This window comes from Microcaecilia unicolor, chromosome 1, assembly GCF_901765095.1.
Source record: "Microcaecilia unicolor chromosome 1, aMicUni1.1, whole genome shotgun sequence".
Classification (NCBI taxonomy): Eukaryota; Metazoa; Chordata; class Amphibia; order Gymnophiona; family Siphonopidae; genus Microcaecilia; species Microcaecilia unicolor.
Window position 1 is genome coordinate 29645348 of NC_044031.1, and position 18103 is coordinate 29663450.

At 45.4% G+C, this 18103-nt stretch overlaps 1 protein-coding gene across 1 annotated transcript; it reads left to right on the forward strand.

Annotated features, from left to right (window-relative positions):
• Positions 1–488: 488 nt before the first annotated feature.
• Positions 489–18103, forward strand: LOC115464225 (zinc finger protein 345-like). The gene is made up of 3 exons (XM_030194617.1): positions 489–614; positions 4441–4567; positions 15031–18103. The coding sequence occupies exons 1-3, from the start codon at positions 588–590 to the stop codon at positions 17250–17252; spliced, it is 2376 nt and encodes a 791-aa protein (XP_030050477.1). The 5' UTR covers positions 489–587; the 3' UTR covers positions 17253–18103.

An 18103-nucleotide genomic window follows, 5' to 3' on the forward strand; every position in this document is an offset into this window, starting at 1 on the left:
TCAGCCGCTCTTATTCCTGCCTGTCACTGTGAGTAGAGACAAACTGATCCACACCATAGCACAGGAACAGGTTTGCTTATTTCACTTCTCTACTTTAACAGGTAATGCAGCACTTTAAAGGCGTGTACAAATTATCCTGTAATACAGATTCTTGGATTGAGTTCTGGGACTGTGTATGCACAGGATCAACTCCACTGCCGTCAGTACTGGGAGGGTCCAGTAGATGGCAGCAGTCAGAAAGGGGCTCTCCTTGACCTCCCTTGTCTCTTGCTTCTCTTCTCTCTGATCTGTCTCCAGACCTCCCCCTTCCCTTCCCTTCTCTCCCTCCTCTCCCGCTGGTGTCAGTACTGGGAGGGTTCAGTAGATGGCAGCAGTCAGAGAGCAGCTCTCTCTGACCTCCTTCCCTCATCCCTCTCTCCTGCTTCTCCTCGCTCTGAACTGTTCCAACTTCCAAGTCTTACTATTCCCCCTTCTGGCTGTGTCTGAACTGAAGCCATTAGGACTGGAGAGAAGCTGAGCAGCGCCTGCACTGAGCCAGCAAACAGGGAGCAAGGGCTGGAAATTGTACTGTGGAGAAGGGCAGGAGAATGGCTGCAGGGCTTTGTGCTCAGCAGGTAGGAGACTGGCAGGAGGTGGGCAGCAGGGGATGCAGTGCCAGGCAATGTCATGCAACCTCTGATACACACATGGTGCATGGAAAGTTCTTCTTCCTGGTTCCCCTCCCTTCACAGGGCTGCTGCTCCTGAGCCAGAGAGGGAGCCAGGGCAGGAGAATGGCTGCAGGGCTTTGTGCTGAGCAGGTAGGAGACTGGCAGGAGGTGGGCAGCAGGGGATGCAGCGCCAGGCAATGTCATGCAACCTCTGATACACACATGGTGCATGGAGCAAGCAGACGAAAAAGAAAGTTCTTCTTCCTGGTTCCCCTCCCTTCACAGGGCTGCTGCTCCTGAGCCGGGGCTGGAAATGGTGCTGTGGAGAAGGGCAGGAGAATGGCTGCAGGGCTTTGTGCTCAGCAGGTAGGAGACTGGCAGGAGGTGGGCAGCAGGGGATGCAGTGCCAGGCAATGTCATGCAACCTCTGATACACATAAAAGAAAGTTCTTCTTCCTGGTTTCCCTCCCTTCACAGGGGCTGGAAATGGTGCTGTGGAGAAGGGCAGGAGAATGGCTGCAGGGCTTTGTGCTCAGCAGGTAGGAGACTGGCAGGAGGTGGGCAGCAGGGGATGCAGTGCCAGGCAATGTCATGCAACCTCTGATACACACATGGTGCATGGAGCAAGCAGATGAAAAAGAAAGTTCTTCTTCCTGGTTCCCCTCCCTTCACAGGGCTGGAAATGGTGCTGTGGAGAAGGGCAGGAGAATGGCTGCAGGGCTTTGTGCTCAGCAGGTAGGAGACTGGCAGGAGGTGGGCAGCAGGGGATGCAGTGCCAGGCAATGTCATGCAACCTCTGATACACACATGGTGCATGGAAAGTTCTTCTTCCTGGTTCCCCTCCCTTCACAGGGCTGGAAATGGTGCTGTGGAGAAGGGCAGGAGAATGGCTGCAGGGCTTTGTGCTCAGCAGGTAGGAGACTGGCAGGAGGTGGGCAGCAGGGGATGCAGTGCCAGGCAATGTCATGCAACCTCTGATACACACATGGTGCATGGAGCAAGCAGACGAAAAATAAATGAGGTGGGCAGCAGGGGATGCAGTGCCAGGCAATGTCAGGCAGCCTCTGATACACAAGCAGAAGAAGAAACGAGCCTGGCACTGCCTAGTCCATTCCTGGCTTGATGATACTCTCAGTTTCTGCTTCCTGTGATCTCTTAGATTTACATTCCTTTCTTCTTCCTGTCTCCTGCTTCCCATTTCCCTGCTCAAAACCCGGTCTGCAGCCCTCCTCCCTCTCTCCCTGCAGCTTCCAGCCCTTCTCCTTTCTCGTACTTCCCTTCTTCCTGCACTATCCCCAGACTCAAATTTGGACTTCAGATCACAGCCAGTGGCATAGTCACAGGTGGGCACAGACCCACCCGGCAGTGGCACAACTGGTTTTTGACTGGTGGGGATCCCCAAGCCTCGCCAGCTGAAGATTCCCAATGACCCAGCATCTGAACTTCCTCCTCCACCCCACCCCCCCCCCCCCCCCCCAGTACCTTTTTAAATGCTTCAGTACTGGGCCAGCAGCGAGTAGCAACTTATGGCGGCTGTTCGCACCAGCCCTGAGCCTTCTCTAAGATGCAAAAGGCTTAGGGCTGGCGTGAGCAGCCGGCATGAGTCGCTGCTCATTGCCAGCCCAGTACTGAAGGATTTTAAAGGTAGTGGGGGGGGGGGGGGCAGGGTTTGGGGAATGAATTTAAGAGATGGCAAATTGCCTTGTACGAGATGCAGGGTATGAGGGGGGCAGGGTTCCCATGCCCACCTACTTGGGGCTCAAGCCTGCCCAAAACTGGGTGTCTGGCTAAGCCCCTGAAAAATTGAGAGGTTTTCTCTTTCCAGAATTGGAAAATAAAATTTAAATCTTGCAGTTTTCAAACAGCTGCTTCTACTCAACACCTGCAAGGTATGTAAAAGTGACAAGGAAAAGTCCCTTATTAACTGTAGGCCCAATATTCAGCCAGTGGTGATTAGCATTTCACTGACCGTCGCCAGCATATACCTGGAAATTCAATGCCGGGTCATGTCCGGGCTCCAACATTGAATTTCTGGGTATATGGAGCCAGCAAAAATATATATCCAGTTAAGTGCTGAAAATCAAGACTTTAACTTGTTATGTTTTCACCGACTCCATATACCCGGATATGGGGGAAGTGGAAGGGGCTATGGGGTAAACATGGGGGTGTAAGTGTCCAAGGGTCCATACACACCTGTTCCCTTCCCCTATGCTCTCTGTCTCTCTCTATCTACTAATAATGACTGAACCCTCAGAGATATAAATTTGAGAGTCTCGCTTAGCCAACATAAATGGGACTGAGAGGTGATTAGATGATCAAAAATGGCAGTTAATTTGGACTCAATTTCAAAATGGCTGCCATGACCCATGACCTCTATCAGCAGCTATTTTGAAGCTAGAAGCGACATGGACAGGAGCAACTGGGGGTAGCTCCTTCTCTGACTACACCATTAGACCATAAGGGCTTGTAACATAGGTCCAGGGAAGCCTATGGGTGGGTGGGGGTCTGGTGGTTTTTTTTTGCTGCTGTTTGAGTAGAAAGGAGGGAGGAGGTCCAAGAGGAATTCTAATCCTGGGGGGAGGGAGGGGCAGAGCCTGGATTATCAGACCATCAGATAATTTGGAATGTCAAATTACTGAAGGTTGGATAATAGGGACTGTACTGTAGCTTATTCTCTTATGGCACTATAAATAATAAAGGCAAGAAGCAAATTTCTAGAAAGAGTTTCATTTCAAATCCTGACCAACCCCAAATTCTGAATTTTCTATAATAAAATATAACCAGTACCAAATTAGTCTGACCCATATTTCACAGAGCAAATAGCTGTATCTGTCTATCCCTGTTCTGTGGCAGGTTACATATAACCTTTAGTGGCAGCTCTGAGTCCACGAATGTCTCTAGTCGCACAACGATGGCTGAAATGTGCCTCCTTCACTGGTCCAGCTGACCTGGTATTAGCCAGCAGAGGTGCAGATAATCAGAGAAATATAAGGTCTTGTGAAGTCTGTAAGTCTCAGAAAAGAATGGTAGCTTAGAGTCAATATGGCCTTTAATGTCCTGGGCAAATGCCTGTAAAAAAAAAAAAAAAAGCAGTGGCCTCAGAATTTAACATTTTAGCCTAAGGGCAGTGCTGCTTCCCATTCAGATTAACCCTTTAAAAGGTTCAGGGGATCAAGGGCCAGCTGTGATTCTAATGTACGTGACCTTCATACCCCTAATTCTGTATGTAGATGGTCTTATGGATAAGTGGGCTAACCCTCAATTTTGCCGATGGGCAGCTTTTTGGATCTAGTGCATCAAGGCATCAATATTTACAAAGACCATCTAACTGTGCACCTTGCAAAGTGGCTCCACCATGTCTAGCCCCATAGTGCCAAAATTGAAAGGCATCAATGAAGTTTTGGCCTGAGGGTCATTCTTTGCATTTAAAGGGACATAAAAAAGCCCTTATTTGTCACATTTTGCCATTATTTTAAATCAATTGCGTATCCCTTATGCCAGCTACATACTTCAGATTAAATCTGAAGGTTACCTCAATGTGATCTGTTGATCTCCTCAGCTTAACAGGGTAGATATGTGCGTATGCATTTAGGCAGGAGAACGTATGCAACCCTGGAGTACATAGAGGAAACTTCAGTCTAGGGCCACACATGGGGAAACAAATCTGGGGAAGAGGAGTCCTTGAGTGCCAGTTTCCCTGATATCATGTTAGGAGAATAAAGTCAGGTAAACTCTAATGCATTCTGAGCTCCTCCATGTGTCACCGAGTTTGTTTCTGGTTTCTGTTTCAGGTGCCAGTGACGTTTGAAGATATCACTGTCCACTTTTCCCGGGAGCAGTGGAAGTATTTGAATGAAGGTCAGAAGGAGCTTTACAAGGAGGTGATGAAGGAGAATTATGAGACCCTGATCTCACTAGGTAAGGATTGTGTTACCTCCATTTTTAGAGGACACAGGGGCTGATTTAATAAGTCATTGTAGACATTGTCTTACATAAGTAGATAAGTATTGCCACGTAGGAAAGCTCCTTGGGTCCCTATAAAGGAGTAGGCTGATGATGTCACAAGTAGGAAATTAAGCAGAAGCAGGGAGACCAAAGCGAGGCTTGGCTAACAGGAAGAACAACAGGAAATGAAGCAGAAGCAGGGAGACCAAAGTGAGGCTTGGCTTACAGGAAGAACAACAATAGGGGAAAAGGCAGACTGGAGAGGTCACAGAGCTAGATACAGAGAAACAGTAGGTCTGAACATAAGGGCACTGCCACAACCTTGACAGTACCTCCCCCTCAAGACTCCTGTGGTCCCCACAGGAGATCTGGACTTCCACAGGCAACTATGGTGGTAAACCAAGGACTGGAGCACTGACTGCTGGACTGGAGTGTGAAGGCAAGATTGAACCTGGAGAAAAAAAAAAAATGAACTGGAACCAGGACTGGAAGCATGAGCTGTGCTGGAGGCTGAAGCTAGGATAAAAACTGAAGCTTGAGCTGGAAATTGGTGCTAAGCTCCAACCAGAACAGGAGCTGATAGACTGGAGTGAATCAAAACAGTAGGCAGCAAACTTCCATGGGCTGTTCCTGTAACCGTAGGCCCAACTGGACTCAAAAAGGGGTCCTAGACCACATCCCAATGGTCTGGTTCTTCAGGCAAGGTACAGGACTTCACAATTCTCTGATACTGGAACTAGCACCAGGTCTGGAAGCAAGGGAGGTACTAGAAGCTGAAGCTATGCTTGAAACTGAAGTTGTATTGAGAACTGGAGCTGTGTTGAAACTGGAACCAGGACTGGAACTTCTGAACTGAACTGGATCAAAAATAGTAGCCAGTACATACCATGGGCTATCCCTGTAACCGTAGACCCATTTAGAAAAATGGGGTCCTAGACCACCGGCCAATGGTCCAGTTCTTCAGGCGCGGTACAGGACTTCACAATTCCTTGATACTGGAACTGGCACCAGGACTGAAAGCAAGAGATGAGTTAAAGGCTCAAGCTAGGCTTGAAACTGAAGTTGTGCTGGGAACTGGAGCTGCTGAAATTGGAACTAGGATTGGACTTGTGAACCGAACTCTCTCAGGACAGTAGCCAGCGGACTATCAATATAGCCGAAGACCCATCTGAAAAAACTGGGGTTCTAGACCACCGCCCAATGGTCCGGTTCTTCAGCAACAGAACAGAAAACACCAGGTTGAAGATATCAGTTCATAGGGATTCTAGCCACAAAATTAGCCGTGGCTGAATGTAAGTGAGCTTTCTCTAAGGAAGCCTCCTTCCTAACAGGAGATCTGTAGTCTCCTATTCTCTGAATGAGAATAACACTTCTCTACTTGCTGGAACTGGTATAAGGGAATGGTTAGGTCCTAGGCAAAACTAGACAAAAGCAGAAGGAACACTGAAGACATGGCACTATAAAGCAGGAAAAGACAGAAGACAAAATCAAGATCAAGGCAGAAACACCAACACCAGATGACTCATCGGGCTCATGGCCTTTGCAATCTGCACAACTGTCAGGAATGGTGAGTCCTTGGACCAAAACCGGAGCTTTGGCAGACAAATCACCTGGGCTGGCACAGGCAGGAATCAGAACAGACTGGACTATGATAAACTAACAGACTCAACAAGGCAGGATAAAGGTAACTAAACACAATGGACAACACAAGAACTGGATCCAGACGAGGCAAGGAAAAGAAGGCAAAGGGCCAGAACTGGAACCCAGACAGGACAAGCAAGACTCGGAACTGGATTGAAACTGGGACCCAGAAATGCAAGACAAGGCAAAACATGGAAGTAGATTGGGTCCAGAAAAGGGCAAGGACTGGATCCGGACAGGACTAGACTGAAAGAGAAAAGACAAAGCACACATAGACAGGCAAGACAGGGTAGGAGCTAGGCAACAAGAATAACAGAAGCAAGACAATAAACAAGGCAGGAACAGGATTCAGGATTCTCGAACAGGCTTGGTTGGAACAGGATATTCAGGATTCTCAAACAGGATTCAGGATTCTCAAAACAGGCTTGGCTGGAACAGAATTCTGGAACGGGCTTGGCTTGGCTTGACTGGAACAGGATGCTGGAATGGACTTGGCTTGGCTTGACTGGAACGGGCTTGACTTGGCTTGATGGAACCGGATTCTGGAATGGGCTTGGCTTGACTGGAACCGGATTCTGGAACGGGCTTGGCTCGGCTGGAACAAGAGTCTGAAAGGGACTTGGCTTCACTGGAACAGGAGTCTGAAAGGGACATGGCTTGACAAAGAGCAGGGACAGAAACTAGCTCAAACTCATAGCAGGGGCAGAACCTGGCTCAAACACACAACAGGAACAGAACTTAGCAGAAACAGAGCCAGGAAGCAAACATAGCAGGCAAAGGATTAAGCAGACTAAGGAAAGACAAACAAACAAAGAAGCAATGTACTTATCAGCATCCACAGCTGGAAGGGAAAGGCCAGGCAGATAGAGAGGCAGCAGACACACCTGCATAGCAGTGAGTTAATTAGGGACAATGCTGGCTTCTACAGACTCTCAGAATTAACAGACAAGAACTACACACACAGGAAACAGAACAGGGAAAACAGGAACAGAACTTGGCTAAACACGGAGATTGCCTTAAACACGGAGTTTAACTATAACAAGAGTCAAAAGCAGGGCTAGACTAAAAGCAGAAGCCAAGGGAAGTCAAACAGATACAGACACCAAGGGCAGGGTGTGGCTCTAGAGCCAGGCCTTCAGGATCAAGGTTCAAAAGCAAACTCACAGAAACAAAACAATGCATTGAAACACAAGACTCAGGGAAACACAGAACAGATCTTCATGAGCAAGACTCAGGAACAAAGCCAAGCAGGGATATGACCTATACAGGTAACATAGAGGCAAATTAAGAGACCCCTTGCAAAGGCCACGTAGGAAAGCTCCCTGGGTCCTTATAAAGGAGTAGGCTGATGATGTCACAAGAACAGGGTTGCCAGATTAAGCAGTTGCAAACCCGCCCAAAATCTCACAGCCCACCCCCGCCGTCATCAACCCCGCTCCCGCCGTCATCAGCTCCACCCCCTGCCATCATCAACCCCGCCCCGCCGCCATCAGCTCCACCCCGCCATCATCAACCCCGCCTCTGCCGTCATCAACTCCGCCCCTGATGTCATAAACCACGCCCCCCCGCAGGGCGAGGCAGCCGACCAATTAAAAAAACCCGCCCGGCCAAAAATAAAAGCCATCCAAAAAACCGCAACCTGTAGCAGTCAAAACTTTCCCGCAGCAGGTCGCGGAAAGCCGCCCAATTGTGCGGGAAACCCGCAGACCTGGCAACTCTGCACAAGAAGGAAATGATGCAGAAGCAGGGAAACCAAAGCGAGGCTTGGCTAACAGGAAGAACAACAACAGGAAATGAAGCAGAAGCAGGAAGACCAAAGCGAGGCTTGGCTTACAGGAAGAACAACAGTAGGGAAAAAGGCAGACTGGAGAGGTCTAGATACAGAGAAACAGTAGGTCTGAACATAAGGGCACGGCCACAACTGTGACAATTTCGCAATTTCTTCCCACCCTTTTCTTTAGCCCTATACCTGTGCTTCTTATCAGACAGGCTGCAAGATGCAAGGCTAAACCTTTGGGTGCTTGGTCTCTGGATAAACAAATTTGGTTCTTACCTAATCCTAAAGATCCCAGGAAGAGATATACCATTAGCCAATCATAAATTTGTCATAGAAGAAAATTTATTGTACATATAGGAATAGACATCTAATTGCTGTTTTGCCAATTACAATTACAGTACATAAGTAGTGCATGCAAAAAGAGTCTCTTTCTTCCTGTGAGAGGAGCTAGACCAGTCCTGAAGCAAATCACTTCTCAGTGCTAGCAAAGTTCCTGCTTTTGAGGTAACAAAACATTCCTTGTATACTTCTATCTAACTGTGTGTATGTGACAGTTCTTACGTTTGCTGTCTCTGCCGGTGCCCCAATATCTAAAAACAATGTCTGGCTATACTTGTTCCTGCAAAACCAATCTCACGACCCCCACAAAGGTGCACATGATAGGGCTTGTTCATCTGGTCTTCACCCGTCCCTGTTGCTGAGTTTGCAATTGGAATGTTAGATAAGAACTTCTGCTAGAATTCTGGCTATGAACTCCCGATTTATTTATTTATTTGTAGCATTTGTATCCCACATTTTCCCACCAATTTGAAGGCTCAATGTGGCTTACATTTGCCGTAATTGCGGTTGCCATTTCCGGGTAGCGTTACAAATGGTATTGCATTAAGGTGTATGCATATTTGGTAACATACATGGAACATGGCATATATGGAACAGATCATGGTATATATATATATATATATATATCATGTGCATATATACATATATATATATATCATGTGCATATATACATGGTAAAGAAAATAAATTATGGTCTTGCATGAAGTTTCTGAGAATAAGTTGGATTGTAACATACATTAGGTCATCGATTATAGAGAGTTCCTGTTCAGCATGACCTTTCCTTGCTGTTTTACAGAGTTGACCAAACTCTGCTTTACAGAGAGAAAGGCAGGCATTTTAGGAGTTACACAGTAATCCACCATCTTATGGACCGCAGATTTATACACTTTCTCAGGTACTCACAGTTCTGATGATATCTCTCAGGTCGGTTTGCACGGGGTTTTGTGGACGGGAGAATTCAAGTTTTACCGGTTCTGCTCCCAACAGTCCCTCCGGTATCTTTGCCAGGCACAGCACAGTCCAATTTGTAATCCACAAGGCAAACAAATTTGTAATCCATAATTCACTTGTTACGTTCCTCACCTGGCTCCAGGCCTGCGTGGCCGATTCGCCAGCGAGTCGTGGTCCGGCGGAGATAGCTGGCCATCTTTGATGTGGTTTCTCCAGGATAGGTCAGCCATCTTGGGATGGGCATCTCTGCTTGTGGCAGCCATCTTGGAGTTGGGTAGCTTCATGAAGGAAGCCCATATTTGGGCGTAGGGCATCTCCGCTGATGGGGAAAGCCATCTTGGATCAGCTGCACATGCTTGAGCCTAATTCCTTCACTACTTAAGGCCCTGCCTCCAGCCCTTCGTTGCTTCGGCTTCTGCTGCATAGAGGTCGTGGTCCTCATCTGTGTTCCATATCGGCTATCCGGATTCCTGAGTTTCCTGTGTTCCAGACCTTGGCTTGTTTCCTGACCACGCGTTTTGTTGCTGCCTGCCTTTGACCTTGGACTGTGTTTTGACTATTCTCAGCTCTACTATTTTCCTGGCTCTGGGACTGTGTCTGTTGGCCGCCTGTCTGGTCAGTGGTCGTGCAACCCCGCCAGTTCCGGAAGTCCTGCTGGCCGCCTGAACCCAGGGGCTCAACTCCTGTGGGACAGTGGCTAAGTGCAGGTGAAGCTAGGGGTTGTCTGGCTGCCTGACCGAGTGCGGTGGCACTTCCGCTTCGCCGTGCTCAGTCGAGGCACAATGGCTCACACTTACCAGGTCATAACATCACTCTCCTTTTTTCTTTTTCTACCCCCACCAGCTTCTGTTGGACTTTGTAATCCACCAAGTTCTCTCACCTTACTCCCAACAGCCCCATGTTGGGCGCCACTTTTGTGTAATTCAGGTTCTAACCTGGGTCCACAAAGCACAAATATCTTTCTGGTACTTATTTTTTTCCTCTTCTGGTTTGACCCTCTTATACTCCCCAGTTCAGTTTTCCTTAACCAATGCCCCTCATTGGGTGTCAGTTTGTGTAACCCAGGTCTGGGCCAAGGTGACATTACTACTACTACTACTACTACTACTTAACATTTCTAGAGCGCTACTAGGGTTACGCAGCGCTGTACAATTTAACAAAGAGAGACAGTCCCTGCTCAAAGAGCTTACAATCTAATAGACAAGTGAACGGTCGGTCCGATCGGGGCAGTCAAATTGGGGCAGTCTGGATTCACTGAACGGTAAGGGTTAGGTGCCGAACGCAGCATTGAAGAGGTGGGCTTTAAGCAAAGACTTGATGAGGTTTATTATATTTCTCCACTCAGCTCCTCATACAGCCAATCACAGCTTCCATCCAACGAGCTTGGGAGTGGGTAAACCGGTCCAGAATAGAGAACCGGGGTTTTGGGAGCATAACAGAATGTCAGGGTGTCGGGTCTCTCAGTTCGGAGACACCCGCTCCCACTCTCTTTTCAATGACTACGCTGAACTCCAATTGTTTTATGAAATGCAAACCAGCTTTACTTGAACTTATGTAACTAGCATGTGAACACATCAAACTTCAGTTATTTACAGTTCCATTCACCCATAGGCGGGATGAATTTATCCACTTTGCTTCACTCTCCAATTAGTTCCACTCTGTACATATTTACATAAACTCCTGTCCTTTACCTATCATTTCGTGACAGGAACAAGTTTAAGACTGTTCCCAATACTCCTAGTTTCCTCTCTGATTTCTTGCAGGTACAGTCCCTTTAGACTGCCCTCCTTCCAGCAGTGCACCTCACAGGGCTATACTTCAGCCTTGGACAGGCTCCCTCTGTTCTGATTCCACTTCCAGGCTGGATTCCCTTTGTCCATCTGAAGCTCAACTCATAGTAACATAGTAGATGACGGCAGAAAAAGACCTGCATGGTCCATCCAGTCTGCCCAAGACAAACTCATATGTGTATACCTTACCTTGAATTTGTACCTGTCCTTTTCAGGGCACAGACCGTATAAGTCTGCCCAGCAGTATTTCCCGCCTCCCAACCACCAGTCCCGCCTCCCATCATCGGCTCTGGTACAGACCGTATAAGTCTGCCCTCCCCTATCCTAGCCTCCCAACCACCAACCCCTCTTCCCCCACCTGCTCCGCCACCCAATTTCAGCTAAGCTTCTGAGGATCCATTCCTTCTGCACAGGATTCCTTTATGCATATCCCACGCATGTTTGAACTCCGTTACCGTTTTCATCTCAACCACCTCCCGCGGGAGGGCATTCCAAGCGTCCACCACCAGGGGCAGCAACTACTCCTATAGCCAGCCTGTATTTGATTCCTTCACTCCAGGACCATCAGGTACTCCCAAGGGTCCCGGTGGGGGCACAGGCAACCAAAGACTTTGTGTACCTCTCCACAACTTCTTTGATTAAACTCAAACGCCACCCCTGCTGTCACTCTCTACAGGGATACACTTTCTCAATGCAACTTATCACAATTCCACTTCCTTTTGGGCTGGGCTTCCTCCCACCCAGGGACACTCCAACACTAGTCCACTGGCAGGGATCTCACTTCCACCCAGAGATTCTGTAACAGTCTAAACTACTTGTCTTAATTCCTTGGTGGTTTCTAAGGACACTAGGGCCACAATCCCAAGGGTCCCATAGTTCCTAGAAAACACTCGCAGATGGAGAACACAAACCACCAGGATTCTTAGTCAGTCCAGGACAATAGAACTAACAGACTATTAGGTTTATTATCATAAAAAAGGTAGAACAGTGAACGGTAAAAAGGTATAAACAGCAAACAATAACAGATTAAAAAAAACAAGAACTCAATATTAAAGTTAACTAAACACTTCTTACTACCTAAGTAGTACCTGGTGAGTTCAGGAAAAATAACTGCTCGTAGGATTTTAACTGGGTCTCAGTGTAGAGGTCTTTACTCTCCATACTCTTGTTGTGAGACTGGATTAATCCAGCATGTTCTAGCTAGATCTTGGGCTTCAGGGCCAATCAAGGTCCAGAGCATAGGAGCCAACTTTTCAAAATGATTGGGGGTGCTGAAATTGTTTTCTTTTTTTACAGGCAGTGCGTCTCTCCCCCCCCCCCCCCCCCCCCCCCCCATCTTAAAATTCTGTCTACTGCAGTCTTCACCTGGGCAGTTGCAGCGCCACTTATAGGCTGCCTGCAACCTGCACAAGGACTTTCTTCCCTGGACAGTCTCACCCCTCAGTCCCCCTGTACTGTGCAAATATAAAGAGATGCAAATTTCAAAAACTGACATATTTCAATCACTATATGATAGGTTAACAAATACAAAGAAAACAAAAAATGGAAAATATGATATCATTTTAGTGGACTAAATACATTTTTTCAATTAGCTTTCAAAGGCCAAAACCTCTTTCCTCAGGTCAGGACAATATACTGCTGTTATGGTATTCTGTTCTGACATAAGAAAGGAGGGTTTGGTCTCCAAACATTAGTCAAAAATGTATTAAAATTAGTCCAGTAAAGGTATCACCTTCCATTTTCTGTATTTATTAACACAGCTACCACACTACTTTATCCTAAACTAAAAATAAAATTCATTTTTTCCTACCTTTGTGGTCTGGCCGTTTACTGTTTCTAATTGTTTTGGTTCCAGTCTCTTGTTTCTTCTTTCCTCGATCTTTAACTTTCCCCCCTTTCCATCCAGCGTCTACCCCCTCTCTTCCCCCTTTCCATCCAGCATCTGCCCCCTCTCTCTTTCCTTTCCATCCAGCGTCTGCCCCCTCTCTTCCCTCTTTCCATCCAGCGTCTATATTCTCCATCCATGTGTAGTTTTTCTCCTCTCTCCCCTGCCTTCTCCCCCCATCCATATCCAGTAATTCTCCTCTCTCCCCTGCCCTCCTATCCATACTACTACTTATCATTTCTATAGCGCTACAAGGCATACGCAGCGCTGTACACCATACACAAAAAGACAGTCCCTGCTCAAAGTGCTTACAATCTAGAACCAGATGCATCCATCATTCTGTGTTCACTGCAGTGTGGCACAGGTGAAGAGTAACCATACCACAAATTTATACAGAACCCTGTCTGATTTTGCAGGGCACTTTCTCCACATACCATGTTCCAAGACATAAAGCAGCACTGAGGCTCTTTGAGGAGCAATAAATTCAGTGCTTTTTATTCTACATTTCATCCTATTCTCATTTGAGATTGTATTTCAAAGGAAACACTGTGCATATTTTACTATTTATGGATAGTTCCCTGGTGCAACCACCATTCTTCAAATTATGCTAGAATACAATGTATAGTCTACTACACAAAGCTCAGGAGCAGCTGGTTCCAATAGTAAACGAATAAGGCTTGACATACCACTCCTATTAAAAGTGCAGCACAAAGACACTAACCCTGCCCAAACTTCTGAACGGGCTACTTCTTTTCAAAATGCAAAGTGATTTTTCTACATTCTCTGGCTACAAGAACCATAAACTCTTCTTTTTCATTTCAATTAACATTTTAAAACAGAGAACAAAAAATGTTTTTCTTGCCATTGCACAATCTCCTTTTGGTTTCTCATCAGTTGTGTGTCACAGCAGTTTAAGGTTCAAATGACATTTGACCTTTTTAAACATTTGTAACAGCAGCCAGAGATAAAACAGAGCACCATTTAATCGGGAAAGATTCAGTGCTTGCAGTCTGTTTGAGGGGTGTAGGCAGGAGAAATTTATTATAAATATTAAGACAAATCATGGCCATTAACTGAAAAGAAAAAAAATAACCCTAAACATGTTCCCTTAGGACACTTTAGTCTCACTTTCAAAGACACATTTTTTCATGAAATAAGAGGACGACACAAATTAAACTTTTTCTACCTCCTGTTAGTTTAAAATCTATTGCTTTGATGTACCTGACTGAAGGGCATTGCACAGCAGGCTACCTCTTGTCTTCTCTCCTTATCTCTCTCAGCCTCCCCGCCCTTGTGTAAACAGGAAATGAGGGCGGGACGCTCAGAGAGGCAGCCTGCTGAGCTCCAGCCTGTTTTGCTTTTACTACTGTTCAGGTAAAATCAGTTTTAAGTGCTGGCTGAGCTGCAGGAAAGCAAGGAGGGCAGGTTTCAAAATATTGGGGGGTGCTCGAGCACCCACGGAGTCGGCGCCTATGGTCCAGAGCACTAACTCTAAGGGGTTTCTGGCCAGTGGCACTGCAGGTTACTCTCCCCAGAGGTTTTCCTCTTTCTTTGGAAAGATAAGCTGAAAGGAAAACAGACCTCTACAGCTGTAAAGCAGATGCCATCTGCTGTCCAAACAAGGAAAATGCATTGAAAAACTACAAATCACAAGCATGAAAGTCCCTTGTCTCGCCACAGGGTATTCAGAATTTTTGCGGGGGGGGGGGGGGGGGGGGTGAAGGTGTGTCATTCCTAGCCAGAATTTTTATGCAGGTCCCAGCCAATATTCAGCCAGAACCCACATAAGTGTCTTATGCAGATTCCAGCTGAACATCAGGCATAAGACCCAGCGGCTAGCATCTAAGGAATTAGCCCCAAATATTTAGTGCCTGACATTAAACATCTGGGGCTAAAACTGATGATCACCGTAGACTAAATATCGACTGGACTGTATTCCCAGCAGAGAAGAAGCTGGCAAATTTACAAAGGGGTATTATATTTTATATTACTGAACTGGATACACTGTTTTTCTCCTATGATGATACCTGGTGTTCCTTTTTTTTGTTAATAGAAAAAGTTGATCCCACAAACCACAATACAGAGCCACATCACTGGAAGCCTGAAGGGGAAGAAACATTATCAGAAAGAGACAAAGAAGGAACTTCTTCCTGTTGTAACTGGGAAGAAATGGGAAAAAATCAAAATCAAGAAAAAAATTCAACAGGAAGCTCAGCTCTGTGTGACCACAATACCAGTAATCTCACACATACAAGAGAAGTGCAGAACAACCAGACAAGAGATCAAAGATGTTTATGTGATGTCTGTGAGATATTCCTCGGTGATCATCTAATGCTGAAATCAAGGCAGAGATCTGACACTGAAGAGAGACTATCTAAATATACAGACTGTGGGAAAACTTGCAGTCAAAAGGGAGAACTACAGGGACAACAGAAAACGTGCATAAGAGAGACATGTTTTACATGTTCTAAGTGTGAGAAAAAATTCAGAAAGTTGAAAGAGCTAATGCAACATCAGAAAAATAATAAAGAAACTAAAATGTGTGCAGTTATAGAATATGAGAAAATCTTAACCAATAAAGCAAACATTACAGACTACCAGAAAACCTATACTGATGAAAGACTACCTTCATGTGCTGGTTGTGACACTAGCTTCAACCAGGAAGAAAACTCCACAGGAAATACAAAATTCCGCTCTGGAGAGACACCCATTTCTAGTACAGAATGTAAGAAAAGTGTCAGTGACAGGAAATCGTTCACAGAATATAAAAAAACTTGTATTAGTGTGGAATCGATCTCTTCTACTAAATCTGAAAAAATCTTTTGTAGGAAGGCAAGCTTCTCAAAACACCAACAAATTCAGAAAGCTGAGATAACCTATCCCTGTTCTGTCTTTGGTAACGGCATTTATGAGAAAGCAAAACTCACAGAGCAGCATAAAATCCTTTCAGAGGAGAAACGATTTGGCTGTACGGAATGTAGTAAATGTTTTGGTCAGAGAGCAGGCCTTAGAAAGCACCAGAGAGTCCATGCAGGATTGAAAGAGTTTAAATGTACTGAGTGTGATAAAAGCTTCAGTCACAAGCAAGACCTCACAAAACACAGCAGAATCCACAAAGGGTTGAAACCATGTATATGTGCTGAGTGTGGTAAAAGTTTCAGTCGGAAACCAGACCTCTCAAAGCACCAGAGAATCCACACAGGTGTGAAACCATTTACATGTACCGAGTGTGGTAAAAGCTTCCGCCGGAAGCGAGACCTCAAAGAGCACCAGACAATCCACACAGGTGTGAAAGCATTTGTATGTACTGAGTGTGGTAAAAGGTTCAGTCGTAAAAAAGGCCTAAATGTGCACCAGAAGTTCCATTCTGGAGTGAGACCATTTACTTGTACTGGATGTGATAAAAGCTTTATTCAGAAGGCAGACCTCAAAAATCATGAACGAGTCCACAGTGGGGAGAAACCATTTCCTTGTACTGAGTGTGGTAAATGCTTTAGTCGGAAGGAATCACTCACCATGCACAGGAGAATTCACACAGGCGTAAAACCATTTACATGTACTGAGTGTGATAAAAGCTTCTGTCTGAAGTCGGACCTCACAAAGCATGAGAGAATCCACACAAAACCATTTACATGTTCAGAGTGTGGTAAAAACTTCAGTCAGATGCCCTCCCTCAAAAACCACCAAAGAATCCACAGAGAAGGGAATCAAGCATCCCTCACAAAACCCAAGAGAAACCACACAGGACTAAAACCATATATATGTACTGAATGTAGTAAAAGCTTTGGTCGGAAGGCACATCTTGCAGTGCACCAGAAAATTCATCTAGGAATAAAATCATTTACATGTACTGAATGTGGGAAAGGCTTTATTAAAAAAACAAACCTCACAATGCACCAGAAAATTCATCTAGGAATAAAATCATTTACATGTATTGAATGTGGGAAAGGCTTTATTCGCAAAACAAACCTCACAATGCACCAGAAAATACATTCAGGAGTAAAATCATTTACATGCAGTGAATGTGGAAAAAGCTTTGTTCACAAATCACACCTCATAAAACATCAGAGAACGCACACTGGAGAAAAACCATTTCAGTGTTCTGAGTGTGATAAATGCTTCCGTCAAGAAGGATCACTCACCACACACTGGAGAATCCACACAGGAATTAAACCGTTTACCTGTTGTGAGTGTGGTAAAAGCTTCCATCAGAAGTCAAACCTCACAGTCCACCAGAGAATTCACACAGGATTGAAACCATTTATATGCAATTAGTGTGGTAAATGCTTCATTGACAAGTTAAACATCAGAAGTCACCAGAACATACATTCAGGAAAGTAATGATTTATATGTATTGGGTGTGGTAAAAGCTTCAGTCACAAAAGAAACAACATGCGCCAAAGAGTTATTTCTAGACTAGAACAATTTGCATGTAGTGGGTGTCATAAAAGCTTTATTTGGACAGCATTCCTCACCATGCACCAGAGGATCCACACAGGAATGAATCTGTTTACTTGTGAGTGTGGTGTCAGATTCAGTTGGAAGAGGAGCCTCACAATGTACCAGAGAATCCACAGAACAGTGATCCATTAACATTAGTCAGTGTGGTACAAGTTTCAGTGTTAAATACTACCTCACAGTCCACCAAAGACTTAGAAAGTATGGCTTTCAATGTAGCAGAGAATCCTCAAAGGTCTAAAATAATTTATATTTGCTGAGTGTGGTAAAAATCTTTGGTACAAAGAGAAATCTTAGCATGTACAGAAGAATTCACATAGGAGCCAAACAATTTACATGCACTGAGTGGAGTAAAACTTTAGCCTGAAGTCACACTTCAAAAACCCTAGACAATTCACATAAGAGTAAGACCATTTACATGTACAGAGTGTAGTAAAAGCTTTGATCGCAAGACAAGCCTAAGTAAACACCAGGGAATAGACACAGGAGTACAACAAAGAATTTATCAAGATGTTGAATTGTTGTATATCTCTATGGAGGAGAAAATAAACTTTCCTTCCTTAGTCTTGCTGAGTTCCTGTACATAGAATTCCCATTATGTAATCTCTACTACTACTACTACTTATCGTTTCTAAAGCGCTACTAGACGTACGCAGCGCTGTATACTT